The sequence below is a fragment of the Gymnoscopelus braueri genome, assembly GCF_963280865.1.
Source record: "Gymnoscopelus braueri genome assembly, chromosome: 9".
Taxonomy (NCBI): domain Eukaryota; kingdom Metazoa; phylum Chordata; class Actinopteri; order Myctophiformes; family Myctophidae; genus Gymnoscopelus; species Gymnoscopelus braueri.
The window spans coordinates 678,072-692,500 of record NC_137610.1 but is presented as its reverse complement, the minus strand read 5'-3'; the positions used below and the strand labels follow the sequence as shown (position 1 = coordinate 692,500).

General features: G+C 40.6%; 1 protein-coding gene across 1 annotated transcript in view; it reads left to right on the top strand.

The window, feature by feature from the left end:
• The window catches only part of LOC308091631 (extracellular calcium-sensing receptor-like), a gene marked incomplete at both ends in the record, with an annotated part of 44,664 nt that extends 30,671 nt beyond the window's left edge, over positions 1-13,993 (top strand). The window contains 6 exons of the mRNA XM_080437293.1: positions 4,116-4,246; positions 4,851-4,878; positions 6,560-6,646; positions 7,389-7,658; positions 12,872-12,995; positions 13,080-13,993. Coding sequence (XP_080293419.1) covers positions 4,116-4,246; positions 4,851-4,878; positions 6,560-6,646; positions 7,389-7,658; positions 12,872-12,995; positions 13,080-13,993 — 1,554 coding nt within the window. The remainder of the gene's footprint in view (positions 1-4,115; positions 4,247-4,850; positions 4,879-6,559; positions 6,647-7,388; positions 7,659-12,871; positions 12,996-13,079) is intronic.
• Positions 13,994-14,429: the final 436 nt, after the last annotated feature.

The window sequence follows — 14,429 nt, the reverse complement described above, 5'->3', positions numbered from 1 at the left end:
AGGGACAAAGGGCCTTTCTTCTGTTGATCTGATAAGCACACTTGGCTCAGGGCATGAGCTTTGAAAGGGTCTCATTTAACACTCGCATGACTGAGGTTTCATACTCCTCCACCAAGCCTGAAAAAAGGTCATTTTGATCCCCAAATCAGGCTATCCTATTGGCCACTGTCTCCCTCTGTTCTCCAGACTAGTTCACACTTTCTCCCCCAAACAGTGGGGGGTTCCATTGTCTTCTAAAGAGCTGAGAGTTGAAAATGGGTTGCCAAATTTTGAGAGAGAAATAAGCAGGCAGGTCTATGAAAGTGTAGGCAGTAGGGTAGGCTAGTGTGTATTTCTATCTGTCTCCTATATGTCATCATGATTTGTGATTTGTGTACGTGGGGATCTAATTTTTACTTCCATGCAGTGTTGATTTCGTTAACGTTAATTTATTTGAAAATAGCAGATCTACAAGCTCACAATGCATGCTTGTGGATCGGCAATTTTCAAATAGCCAATGTACGTCGCGATGCGACGCGTTGTGAGCTTAAGTACAGTACAGTACTTGAGTAAATGTACTTAGTTACTTCCCACCACTGCAAATAAGCAGCTACACGACGTCGTGACGTCTTTGTTGAACTGCAACATGGCGTTTGCACTTTGTTCATTTACAGCCTGTACATCTACATAAACGTTCAGATGTCAAATATAAAGTGCTTACTCCATGGCCACACATGTTACAATTCACTTCGGGTGGGTATAAGTACCCGTATCTTCAGCATTGTTCAATAAAAAGCATTTCAATCCGATCGGCAGCCATTTTTTCATAGTTATAATGTATCAAGAGTGCAATACGCCTCCTAACCGATGCGGTCGCGTAGTTGAAAGCAAATGGATAAAATGGCCACCGATCGGATTAAAATGCTTTTTATTGAACAATACGGAAGATACGTGTACTTATGTGGGCCCGTACATAATTGTAACATCCGTGGCCATGCGTTAAGCACTTTACATTTGAAATCTGAACGTTTATGTTGATGCACGGGCTGTAAATGAAGAAAGTGCAAACGCCATGTTGCAGTTCAACAAAGACGTCACGACGTCGTGTAGCTGTTCAGGCAAGACACTAGCCACAACGAGCTAACGAGGCTATGCCTAGCTACACGTTGTGGAATACAGTGGAATACTTCCATAGAAACGAGCGGCCTGTTTAGCTGAAAGGTTGGTATAGCTCAAAATGGGGGGGGGGTCATCAAACACACGGAGGAAAATGAATGAATAATCCTTTCTGCTGATCAGATCAGAGCCAAAAAAAAGTTATTTAGCTAGTTTCTACTGTTTTTCAACTCGTTGAATCTGGTTGATGCCTGAAACACCAGGCCTGCTCACAAATGTGCTCAATCCTGCGCAAAATATCTGATCTTCAAGCATAAAACAGTTGCTGCGTGACAAGCTGTATGCTTGTAGATCCTATCTTTTTCCACCGCTTTGCAGTGGAAGGGAAAGTGGAAAATGGGTCGCCAAATTTTGCGAGAGAAATAAGCAGTCAGGTCTATGAAAATGTTACTGCAAAACAGTGAGGCATGAATGGGGTAATAGCCGAGGCTAATTTGCAACACCAGTCCCTGGTTAGACCTTTCTATATAAATATATACCTAATAAAAATGCATTAAGCTCTAATCTAAACAAGTATGAAAATATATTTATATCTGCAAAGTAACTAGTAACTAAAGTTTTCAAATAATTGTAGTGAAGTAAAAGTACAAGATTTGCCTCTGAGCTGTAGTGGAGTAGAAAAGTATTACCATTATAATGTAGTTATATATATATAATTATAATATTAATAATAATAGAAATACGCGAAAAACAAGCCCAAGGTCGCTTATAATAAGCAGACATGGCAACATTGACGCGCATAGACTCGCTGGGCAGCTCGTCTACGGGCCGCTCTGCGGGGGGTCTAGAGGTGTCAACTGCTCTTGCCTGGGGGAGAGAAAGGGAGAGCGGTCAATTTAGCCGAAATATAACGGTTGGGATGGTATATATGGTATATATTTCATATTTATAATACGTTTCAGAAGAAAAAAAAACGGAGATGATTTGAAACAAATATTTAGGAAAAGTCATGAAAGGGGAACTTTCTCAGAGCTTCATGAGAGAAGATAATCCACTTTAAATTCTCAAAATCGGTCATATTGATAGCTTAGTCATGCAAGTGTTAACAGCAGGCTGGGGGGCTGTCCCCCAATTCTGCTTGTTCTCACTTACTTCACAAATCTCTTCCAAGCAGGCCTGGTAACTCACAGCTTTTAAAATATACTACACTGGTTAATGACTTTTCAAAGGAAATGTGACTAGGCAGGCTGTCATTATCTAATATTCCCTCTCCATGGAGATAATATTTGGCTGGTACTACTATAATGTGAGAGAGAGAGAGAGAGAGAGAGAGAGAGAGAGAGATAGATAGATCAGAGAGTATAGCCATTACTACTCGACTAGTAGTTGAATAGACTTTTAACAAGCCAATCAGCCAGAACATTCCACAGCTGGCTGTGGAATGTTGGCTGACTAGCGGGCCATCAGAGGTACTTGCTGCAGCCAAGTACCAGCGAGTGGGGGAGGGGGGAGAGCTGCTTGGACGCTCAGCAAGGCAACGTCGCAAACTCCGACTCTATGTCTGTTATATGTAGTATCAATTTACTATTTTTAAAAGTATTTCGCGGGCCGCAAAACGCCCGCGGGCCGCGAGTTTGACAAGCCTGCTCTACCCTATACTGCTGAGTTGTGTAAAAATGTGGCTCTGCATTTATATAGTTAGGGGATATAGTTAGGGGATTCATTGGCTCATGGAGGCTTCATTTTTTTCACGTACACACTTCTTTCCAACTGGGTTTTTAGATATCCGTCCAAAGTCTGTGTGTAGAACGTTTCGTGCAGATTCTTCCAAAATCCCAGGAGGAGATAGAATGTAACTGTTTTTCATTAAATACAAAATGGCGGAAGATCTAAAGGTCAGAGGTCATTGTCATTGAGGCAAAGTTGTTCCTCATGAGGAGACACATATGTTTAATGAAGTTTCATCGCTTTAGGTCAAACTGTTCAAGACTTATACTTGTTCAAAGTTTGCATTTCTCAATTGAGTGCTATAGTGCCACCCTTTGGCCAAGGGTCGAGTGTTTCATATCTCTGTAGTTTTTTCATGACCCTCTACCATACTGCAGAATTTCGTAAAAAACGACTGCAGGGTTAAGCCAGAGCAAAAAGTGGCGGAATAATGATAATAAAACCAACAGAAACACAAGGGTGCCTTCGCACTGACGTGCTTGCCCCCCTGATAATAATAATAACTTGTTTATATAGCAACTTGTATAGTGTCATTGACACATTACAGGACACACACAACATTCTTTTCTTATGAAAGAGTTGTTAATGTACGTTAAACCCTGCCTATACTTCTGCCTCTGCTCAGATGGGCGTTGTGAAAGATTATGTAATGTCATAAGGTGGCAGAGGGGATGGCATGTCCGAAATTCAAAATTGACTTGAGTAGAAGTACAAAAGTATTGGTATCAAAATGTACTTAAAGTACCAAAAGTAAAAGTACTAAAATGTTGAAAATAGCTACTCTACAAGCTCACAACTAGCCGAGGTATAAAATAGGGCTAAAGTGGTTAATGCATGTTTTATATTGTAATCATTTATATCTGCAAAGTAACTAGTAACTAACGTTTTCAAATAATTGTAGTGGAGTTAAAGTACAATATTAACCTCCGAGATGTAGTGGAGTAGAAGTAAAAGTATAGACAATTGGAAATACTCCAGTAAAGTAAGAGTACCTAAACATTTTACTTAAGTACAGTACTTGAGTAAATGTACTTAGTTTACTTTACACCACTGCACAGCACTGATGGGTGGTGTGTAAGATTACGTAATGCCATAACGTGGCACAGGGGATGGCACAGCCCTGGGTATAAAACATAACAACTGGACCATGGATTTAGAGAAGGGGGGAGGGGGTTAGACAGAGCAGGACAGTCATGAGGGCTTCTCTGGACATACACCTGCTTTCATATTTGATATTGTTCTCTGTCTTCTCTCCTTTGTCTTCCTCATCTTCCTCTTCTTGTGAGTTACAGGCACAGTTTAATGTCAACAGAATTTACAAGCCTGGAGACTTGGTTCTGGGTGGCTTGTTTCCGATGCACGTCTCCTCTGTGTTCCCAGAGCTGTCTTTCACCTCCAAGCAACAGGAGCCCACTTGCTATGGGTGAGTATCACAGGTACACACAGTACCAGGATTAGTTGATGTTGTACATTTTGACAAAGATACATATTGTTGCTGTAGGGTGGAAATCCTAATGTCCAAAACTGTTACTTTTCAGGAAAAAAAAAGAACTTGTTCTGAAGGAACCAGTTTAGTCACATAGTTATGTAGTTTTGTCACAATCTTTTATTAATACATGTTAGTGCATTTTCCTCCTGTGAGGAAAATGCTGTGTGCAGTGGGTCTGGCATCATCCAGTATGGATGCTGTCTTAGCCATGTGAAGTTGAAATATGGAGATACAACGATATTCAAGGTTACAGTGTAATTATTTGTGTTAGCTTTTACATTGAAGGGTTCAAACAGGCCCAGACCATGGCTTTTGCAATTAATGAGATCAACAGAAACCCCAGCCTGCTCCCCAATGTCACTCTGGGATACAGTATCTATGATAACTGTTACACGCTTGGAGTTACTTTCAGTGCAGCGTTGTCATTGGTCAGTGGAAGAGAGGAACAGTTCCAATTGGATGAAAGCTGTGTTGGGTCTCCTCCAGTGCTCGGAATTGTGGGTCCTTCTACCTCAATAAGTTCTATTGCCATCTCTAGAATATTAGGTTTGTACAGAGTGCCCATGGTAAGTTTCTTACTTGACTCCCCTTTTACTACAGCCTTTTTTGTATTATGCTTAAAGCTGCACTATGTAACTTTCCTCTTCTACCCCATATTTGAACACAGTTTCCTGTGCAAGTGCTGACATTTTTACCATTGAGCTAATAGAGCCTTGGGTGATGAATTGACCGTCAGGTCAAAATCTGTGTCAGATCCTGTGTCTAGGTGAGACATGACCTTTGACACGATCTAAATGTCTCTAGATGAGCAGGGAGACAAAATACAACCACACCAATTGTATAAGTTATATTGTATTAACATACTCTACCATACAGATTTTACATTTTATTCATACAAAGAAAGCTACATAGTGCCGCTTTAGTTTTGGTTATTTACATATCTAAAATAAGTAATGTATTTGGTCTTGTTTACAGTTTGAAAGACATAGAACATATTTACTTGCAGCAGAGCATGTGAGCAGAGAGGGCAGGTTGTGAATAGGGTGTGAAGCAGGCTTTCAAAAGGTCAGAGCACAATGCATCTGTGTTAGAAGTTTGATTCTTTGCCCAGACCTGAGTCGGGTCCATCCCATGGTCACATGTAACGTCTTTTTTAACAACATGGGGGTAGAGTACACAATTTGGAGTGATATTTAATGTCAACTTTGTAACATCATTAAACCTAATGTACCGATCACTGTCTTCTATAAATAATAAGCTTACAACAATGTTACAATACTAACTACATGTGTGCATCACTCATGTACCTGGTGTAGTAAGAACCTACAGTATACGTAATTCTGACTGGAAGAGTGATTGTTGGTCTCTTGTGTCAGGTTTGTTTTTATTGGTATCAGTGTCTGCTTTTCGCTGCCTACACCGCACTCTCACGGAAGAAATGTTTTCCCCTGTAGTTGTCATTAATGGTTCCAGGATGGTGGATTTCAATTTGCCGAAAAAGTGGCTACAAAACAAATGGGTCACTTAGTCCATTTTTATTTGTACAGTCTATGGTGATTACCCATTATGCAGGATTTATTGTTATTGCCCGTCTTATGAAAAAGTCAATGTCCATGTCCCGGACCCTTAGTAAAATGTGTAGCCTAGTAATTCATTGGAGGTTTTGTGACAGTGTCACTGTCCGATGCTTAAGGATGCATACGTATATATGCATATATATATATATAGTGATACAATACAATGAATACAAAAGTAGTACATTACATATCGTCGCTGTCGGGCAGAAACCAGCTATCTCCATTTCTCAACTATTTTTTATTTTTTATCAATGCCCTCTACGTCTGTGTGTGGGTTTTACAAATATTGAACCAATGAAAAGTATTACAAAGCGCTTTTGACTAAACCTCCATTGGTTCCTCAAAACTGTCGGTCAAACCACCTAACTCCAACTTTGGAGATCGCTGTTTTTGCCACCATTGAATGACGAAGTCAGACGAAAAAAAAACTCTCCACATTAATGTTCAAAAACCTCCTAACTCCACTTGAGCTGTATTTGGGTAAAGTGATTGGGACACATTCAAGTATTTGACAATGTATAAAGTCACCATACCAACTTTGATGAGGCAGTATTGTGTTGTTTTTCATTTCCTGAAAAAAAAAAATTTGTACAGCAGAGATATAGTATAATATGGAATCTAGTTTTATTTGTTATTGTTTTTTTTGTTTGTCTTTTTTTGTCTTTTTCAGATAAGTTACTATGCTAGCTGCTCCTGTCTGAGTGACGTGTATCAGTTCCCATCCTTCTTTAGAACGTTCGCCACTAATGTCTTCCAGGTGAACTTCTACAAACAATAGATGTATTGGTATCCAGTAGTTCACACTTGACAAAAACATTATTCTAGTGCAGCCATTCCCAACCTGTGGGCCGGGGTCCAGGATATTGTACAAGTAAAATAATCATTTTAAAAAACTCAGCAATTGTATTGATAATATAACATTAATATAAGGAGAAAAGAAAAATAGTTTTAATTGTGATACCAATATATAGGAACTTATCGTTGCTGTCGGGCAGAAACCTATTACCTCCTTTGTTTTTTCCAAAGTGAATGCCCTACTTGATCATACTACAGCATCAAACAAAAGCATCAAAAGTAGCTGATATACAAGCTCGAAATATGCCGCTAAGTGACACATTTTGAGCTTGTAGATCTGCTACTTTTGCCATTTTAGAATTCGAATCGAACAGTTTTGAACGTATGAGGTATGATGTGACATTATAGTATACTACGTTAGCATAATCAATTGGTTGATCATTAAAACAAACATGCCCACCCATCTGACCACTTAACACGGCAGATGCATGGACTGCAAACACTTTGAGATTTTCAAGTGGGTCCTCGTCCAGAAAAGGTTGGGAACTACTGCTGGAGCCTAAGGTCTCTGTTGACAACATCAGAAGAGAATGTATTAGACATTTTCACAGTGGATTCTGTGTAGGAAATTCACAGATTCACTGATTTACCACTTTGTGAATAATCTAACCTATCACTCATCCCCACATTCTCTATCCAATCAGGTGAAAGCTATGCTTCAAATTATGAGGTGGTTTGGTTGGACTTGGGTGGGAGTGTTGTTTAGTGATGATGACTATGGCCACGATGCTGCCCTAACATTCCAGTCTGACCTGGTCCAGTCTGGTCTGGGTTGTGTGTCTTATTCAGAGGCTCTGCCCTGGGACAATGACCTGGCTAAACTTCAGAGGATTGCCACTGTGATGAAGACATCCACAGCTTGTGTAGTCATTCTGTTTGCCTATGGGACTTACATAGTTAATCTCATGGAGGAGGTTTGTGTAATGATATCCATTCAAAATGGGAAAGAAAGCATCTGTGTCATTTTAGATTTAGCTATATAGGCCTACGTATAATGTGGATTCATAATTAGAAGAAAAGGTGTTATATTGAAGAAAGACATCCCTTCATAAGTTGCAATTTGACTGTGTGTGTTTGTGTGTGTGTTATAATTATTATGATTATTATTATTATTATTGTATTTCAACACAATCAACAGGTGGTAAAGCAGAATGTCACAGGTATGCAATGGATGTTACCTGCCGATGCAGGTTGGACGACAGATACTACCATCCAGATTCCTCACTATTTACCATACCTGAGAGGCACCCTGGGTTTTGCCATTCGTCGTGGAGAGATACCAGGTATCAAGGACTTCTTGTTAAAAATTCATCCTGACAAGAGCCATGAAAATAACATAGTGAGTCTTTTGTTCAATATGTTTTGTTTTTTTTTATCCTATATTAAAATTGCCTAGAGGGTGGGTCACTGGTGGGTAGTGGGCGGTGGATGATGGACATCACAAAATTAACATGCAAAAATTACCTGCGAGGCGCACCATTGGTCCGCACCAAATGTGGCACCAACACTGGTCAGGGGTCTGCCATAAAAACAAAAGGTGAAATATCCCTTTAAGTACAGTACTTGAGTAAATGAACTTATTTTCTTTATAGGGGTAAAGTATAGGGGGCAGTTGGTAAGGGGCAGGTAGTAATCAAACACAGAGCATTGTTCCGCCCCCTCCGTTTTCCTATCGGCTGGGGTTTAAACAACCATAACTCCAGTTCCCAACATGCTACAGGCTCCAAACTTGGTGGATGGTCCCACAGACTTCCAATTTAAGAAAATAATGACCACTTCATTCCTACTTCCGGTTTGTCGGATTGCCTTGAAACTTCACCCACACACTCTCTGAGCGGTGTGGAGTCCAATGATGCAACCCGTATAAAACATTACAAAATTGCACACATTTGGGGCACAATTGGCCATAGCTACAGTAGCTGACATTTCTCTGATAGCACAATATATGAGTTATTAGTTAAAGGTAGGGTAAGTGATTTACTTTTGTTAAAGTTTTTGTTAAGTGTTAAATAGCTCTATATTCTGATAGTACTCATTGTTATAGAGTGTTTGTTCAAGATGGAGTGCCATGATATTTTTCAACCCTAAAACCTGATCATAAGGTATTATTATTATGTATGGATTTTTTTCAAAAAGAAAAAGTGTACAGTAAGTGTTAAAATGTTGTTTTTATGTAGACACACCCACCAGTTCATTAAGTATACCTGGTTTCACTTAGCACCACCCATCTAATCCAGTCCCTCCGCCTCCTCCTATAAGACCACCCACCTGTCCTAGTCCTTCCCCCTTATCACTAAAGGACTGCCCATGGTTCTGCCCATTTGTTTACAAAATGGCAGGAGGACAAATTGGACAAATACAGCCATATATGTTTGAACCTGAATCTGGTTCAGATGAAGATGAGGAGGAAGAAGAAGAAGAACTACTCCATAACCGGAAAGCCTCATCAACCCTTTGCTCAAATCCCAAATGCTCATGTGTGCAACGGATAAATAAAAGGCTTAAAAAGACAACTTAGTTTTTTTTACAACCAAGGTTTATATTTTAGCTTGTAATTAAAGTAAATAAAAGATGAGTGTTATTTATTTTTCATTTACTGCTTTCTATAGTTTTAGCAATTTTCGCAATATTTTTTACAGTGGGCGGGGGCATTCTGTCCGGTGGCTAAATATGCCTTTTTTACACAATAAAAAAGGTACGGTGGTCTTTGATGGCCAGATGTGATTATTATTGGGGGCTAGAAGAGCTACTGTAAATAATAATAAAGAAAACGCTGGGTTATTGTGTAAAAAAATACATATTTAGCCACCGGACAGAATGCCTCCCCCCACTGTAAAAAAGATCGCAAAAATTGCTAAAACTATAGAAAGCAGTAAATTAAAACATTTTAACACTCATCTTTTATTTACTTTAATTACAATCTAAAACATAAACCTTGGTTGTAAAAAACTAAAGTTGTCCTTTAAACAGAACCATCAGTTGTCATACATTCTTACAGATGTGCCATGGTGATGTTCAATATCCTGTGATCCAAGTAGAACTTTATCTTACAATGACTATGGTATCCATTACATCAGTGACATTATTTATAGCATCACTGCACACATTTTACTATCATTACAATGCATTTGTATTCCTTCAACCTGACATTCCCATTTAAATGGGCTATGTATTCTTTCCATACATCCCCTTACTAGAAAATGGAAATATAAGCTACAGTATATTACAGTAGGCATATGCATATAAAACGTCTAACTAGATGCTCTCATAATGTATTCAGATTTACACCTTGATAATACACTTCTGTTTGCAGAGGCACAGATAATTAGTCTCTTTTTTATTATATTGACAAACAATCACGCTATGTATCTAATCCAACTGAACTAGCTCTATCGACCCTAACGTTGGCTGAGACTGTATGACTCGAGTTGGTCCCGCCCGCGTCGGTATGTTCTGCCGATTTAATGTAAATGTTTTACCTTCTGAACATCGTATGAAAAATCTAAAGCTAGGCGCCGTAACCTACATATGTCTGTTGTTCCGACGGCGTGAAACAACGCATCGATGGGCTCAAACAACCGTTTAAAACCTTAGTTTGTTGGCAGCCTGCGTTGAATTAACATGGAGGCTCGTCCCTGATCTAACTCTACGCCATGTTAAACGGCGATGCGCGTTCACGACCAGCACTGTCTCTGCACGTTGAATTCAACGAAGAGTCGCAGACCGGCACAAAAGTTCGATTTAAAAGGTTGTTTCAACCCATCCATTAATTTCTTCACACCGTCGTAACAACAGACGACTGTAGGTTACCGCGACTACCGTTACATTTTCCATACGATGTTCAGAAGCGATCTTATTGACGCTGTACTAAATCCCACAACTAAACGGTGGGGGAGGTCACAGACACAAGGCTATGTCAAACCGATTCATGCTCCTAAATCATTTTATTGGGGCTGGCGGATGTTTTAATTTACCGGTAATGCTCCTGAGGTGCTGCTTTCTGTGTCTCCAGGATAAATCGTCGGAATATAACCTGGCTTCAGTACTTTCTTGTTTGCAATCCCATATTGACTTGCACTAAGTTGGTGAAGCAGTCATCAACAAAATGGGAACTACACACCCGAAGCCTGGTAGAGGGGGCTGAGGGAAAAATCCTGTCTTTATAAATGAAATTAAGCCATTGATCACGTTTGTCCGTGTCAATGGGCAAAGTGTGAAACAACTGTTTGATAGCTGTCACACAGCAGCACAGAACAAACCCTGCCATGGTCACACACGTGTGTTTGAGGCAGCTCCGCCCACAAAAGGTTGTAGTATAAATGACAATGATAATGAGGGGAGGTGTGGTGGGTGGGTATGGGCATTGTTACGTCAGTATGTCGCTGTTTTTGGATTGGCACGTTTGACTCTCAAGGTTTCAGCCTCCAGGAAAAAACTCCAAATAGTCAGAGAAGACATGAAACACCTTAAAACCACCAGCGGGGGCCTTAATGAAGTTCTATCAACCTCATAGACACATGAAAAACAGAAAAAGTGCAAAAACATGGCACCACCTCTTTCAGTAGAAGGAGTCTCCCATGTCTCTCCACCTCTTTATTAAACAGAAAATGCATTTTCAGTGCTCTCTCCTGATTGGCTTAAACTTTGTCACCTACCTGAAAATGTATTTATTCTTTTTACTAAAGAGCTGGAGAGACCCCTGTGACCGAACAAACGCTCTGTAGCGATGATTACTATCAGAATATAGTACTTTAACCTTTTAGCAAAAAAGTAAAAAATATCTCTTACCCTACCTTTAATATTAGTTAAGTCCTCATTGTTGTTCCTTCAGGTGAGGCAGTTTTGGGAGCACACATTTCGGTGTAAATTTGCACCCTTTCCGTCAGAGTGGGTGGATGCTCATGGAAGGGTTTGTACTGGACAAGAGGACCTAGGAACAGCACAAACTACACTTTTGGATGTGTCTGAACTCAGGGCAGATTATAATGTGTACAAGGCTGTGTATGCTCTAGCCCATGCCCTCCATGACATGTTGCAATGTGTGCCAGGAAGAGGGCCTTTCAGTGGGCACAGCTGTGCCAGTTTGAAGACAATACAGCCATGGCAGGTGTGGTATAAATTTGCAGTTTACCTGGATTCAAATTTAGAATAATAATGTAAATGTGATATTGTTGGAAAAAGAAGAGAACTTGACATTTTAGGATCTTCCGCTATGGCTAGCTCAGTGTCATTTTGTCATGCCATGGCTCTGGTCCTACGTCGGAGAGGCCGACTTCTGATGGTGGTCTGTATAGGGGGCAGGTGGTAATTGTTCTTCTGCAGGTGGTCTGTATATTTGGCAGGTAGTATTTATAGGTTCTTCTGAAAGTGGTCTGTATAGGGGGCAGGTGGAAATTATATGTTTGGCATTTTACACAGACTCACTGCTCTTGTAGCTCAGAAATTATTTGAAGCATGCGACCCCAGTATGTAGAAAGTTAAGCAGGGTCCATTGCTGGTGTGGTAGGTCTTCACCTTTGATGCATCTCCCGGGTCTCAGATTTAGTGATGAATCCGTTTAGTCCCTGTCGGCCCCCGACTTCGGCTTCTAAGATGCCGCCAGCGTTAACAGACATGTCCTAATTGTTGGTTTATTTATGTCATCCCTTCCAATTTCACTTATTTATACTGCATGAGTTCTCTCTCATACTTGGATATGTATATTATTTTATCTTTTGCAAGGGGGTAGTTAAAAAAGTTCCTGTCAATGTAACTCAGTACGTTTTTGAAGTCTCATGCCTGATTCTGCTCGTCACCATTTCTAGCTTGTGCATTACCTGGAAAAGATCAACTTCACCACATCATTTGGTGATCATGTTTAATTTGATGAGAATGGTGATCCTTTACCAATCTTGGATATCATGAACTGGGCGTGGCACCCTGATGGAAGCACAAATGTTCAATATGTAGGTGTGGTCCAAAAATCTGCCTCCGGAGATGAAGAACTCATACTTGATGAAGACAGCATCTTCTGGAACTTTGAATCCAAAAAGGTCACTTTGGCTGGCAAAAATACCTAATGTTGGGCTCATGATGTGAATGTCATTTAGTTTAGACTGAAACTGATCAATGTTACTTTCCTCTGTAGCCTCCTCGGTCAGTGTGCAGTGAGAGCTGTTCCCCTGGAACCCGTCTGGCCAGAAGGAAAGGAGAACCTGTCTGCTGCTTTGACTGCATTGCTTGTTCTGAGGGAGAGATCAGCAATGAGACTGGTAGGTTTACATTATATATACAGGAGCTTATCTTTAGGCTGATACTGTACTTGTCTGTGCCTTTAATCGTCTCTCCTTTGTTAGACTCTACAGAGTGCACTAGTTGTCCAGAGGACTTCTGGTCCAGTCCCCAGCGTGACCACTGTGTCCCTAAGAGCACGGAGTTCCTCTCCTACCATGAGGCCCTGGGTGTATCCTTGACAACCATCTCATTGTTAGGCACCCTTATCTGTGCCATTGTCCTGGGAATCTTCATCTATCATCGAGACACACCCATGGTACGCGCCAACAACTCAGAACTCAGCTTCCAACTTTTGATGTCACTCAAACTGTGTTTCATGTGCTCACTTCTGTTCATTGGCCGTCCCAGACTCTGGACTTGTCAGCTAAGGCATGCAGTGTTTGGGATCAGCTTTGTGCTGTGTGTCTCGTGTATCCTGGTAAAGACTATGGTGGTGTTGGCTGTGTTCAAGGCCTCCAAGCCTGGAGGTGCAGACATTATGAAGTTTTTCAGTGTTATGCAACAGAGAGGAACAGTTCTGGCTCTTACATCCATCCAGGCAATAATCTGCACAGCCTGGCTTGTGTCTGCCTCACCAACTCCTTATAAAAACACACAATACCACAGTGATAAGATAGTCTATGAGTGTGATGTGGGATCGACTGTTGGTTTTGCAGTGTTACTAGGTTATATTGGTTTACTGGCACTCCTCAGCTTCGTCCTAGCATTCATGGCAAGGAATCTTCCAGACAACTTCAATGAAGCCAAGTTAATCACTTTCAGCATGTTGATCTTCTGTGCCGTGTGGATAGCCTTCATCCCAGCATATATCAGCTCTCCAGGCAAATATGCAGATGTAGTGGAGGTATTTGCTATTTTAGCATCTAGTTTTGGCCTTTTGGCGGCACTGTTTGGACCAAAGTGTTATATAATGCTTTTGAAACCTGAGAGAAACACTAAGAAATCCATCATGGGTCGTGGTGCCACCAAGACATAGAAGAAGAAATTCAATGTTGATGCATTTAATTTATATTGATTTGATTTCTTATCACTTTGTTAGTAATAGATTACATTGTCTATCAGATTAAACTAAATCCAGTCAGAGATACAATTATGTCTAAATTGGTGAAACGTTGATTACACTCCTTTAAAGACTGGAGTGTAGACCTAATATATAGACAAGAAAAATGGGTAGCACTTTATAATAACTATACACTATTAAGCATTAGTCCAGGCTTGTCAAACTCGCGGCCCGCGGGCGTTTTGCGGCCCGCGGAAAGGTCCATAGCGGCCCGCGAAATACTTTTAAAAATAGTAAATTGACACTACATCTAACAGACATAGAGTCGCAGTTTGCATTGCTGTGCTGCCAAGCAGCTCGCCCCCCCCCCCCACTCGCTGCTACTTGACTGAGTACCTCTGATCGCCCAGGC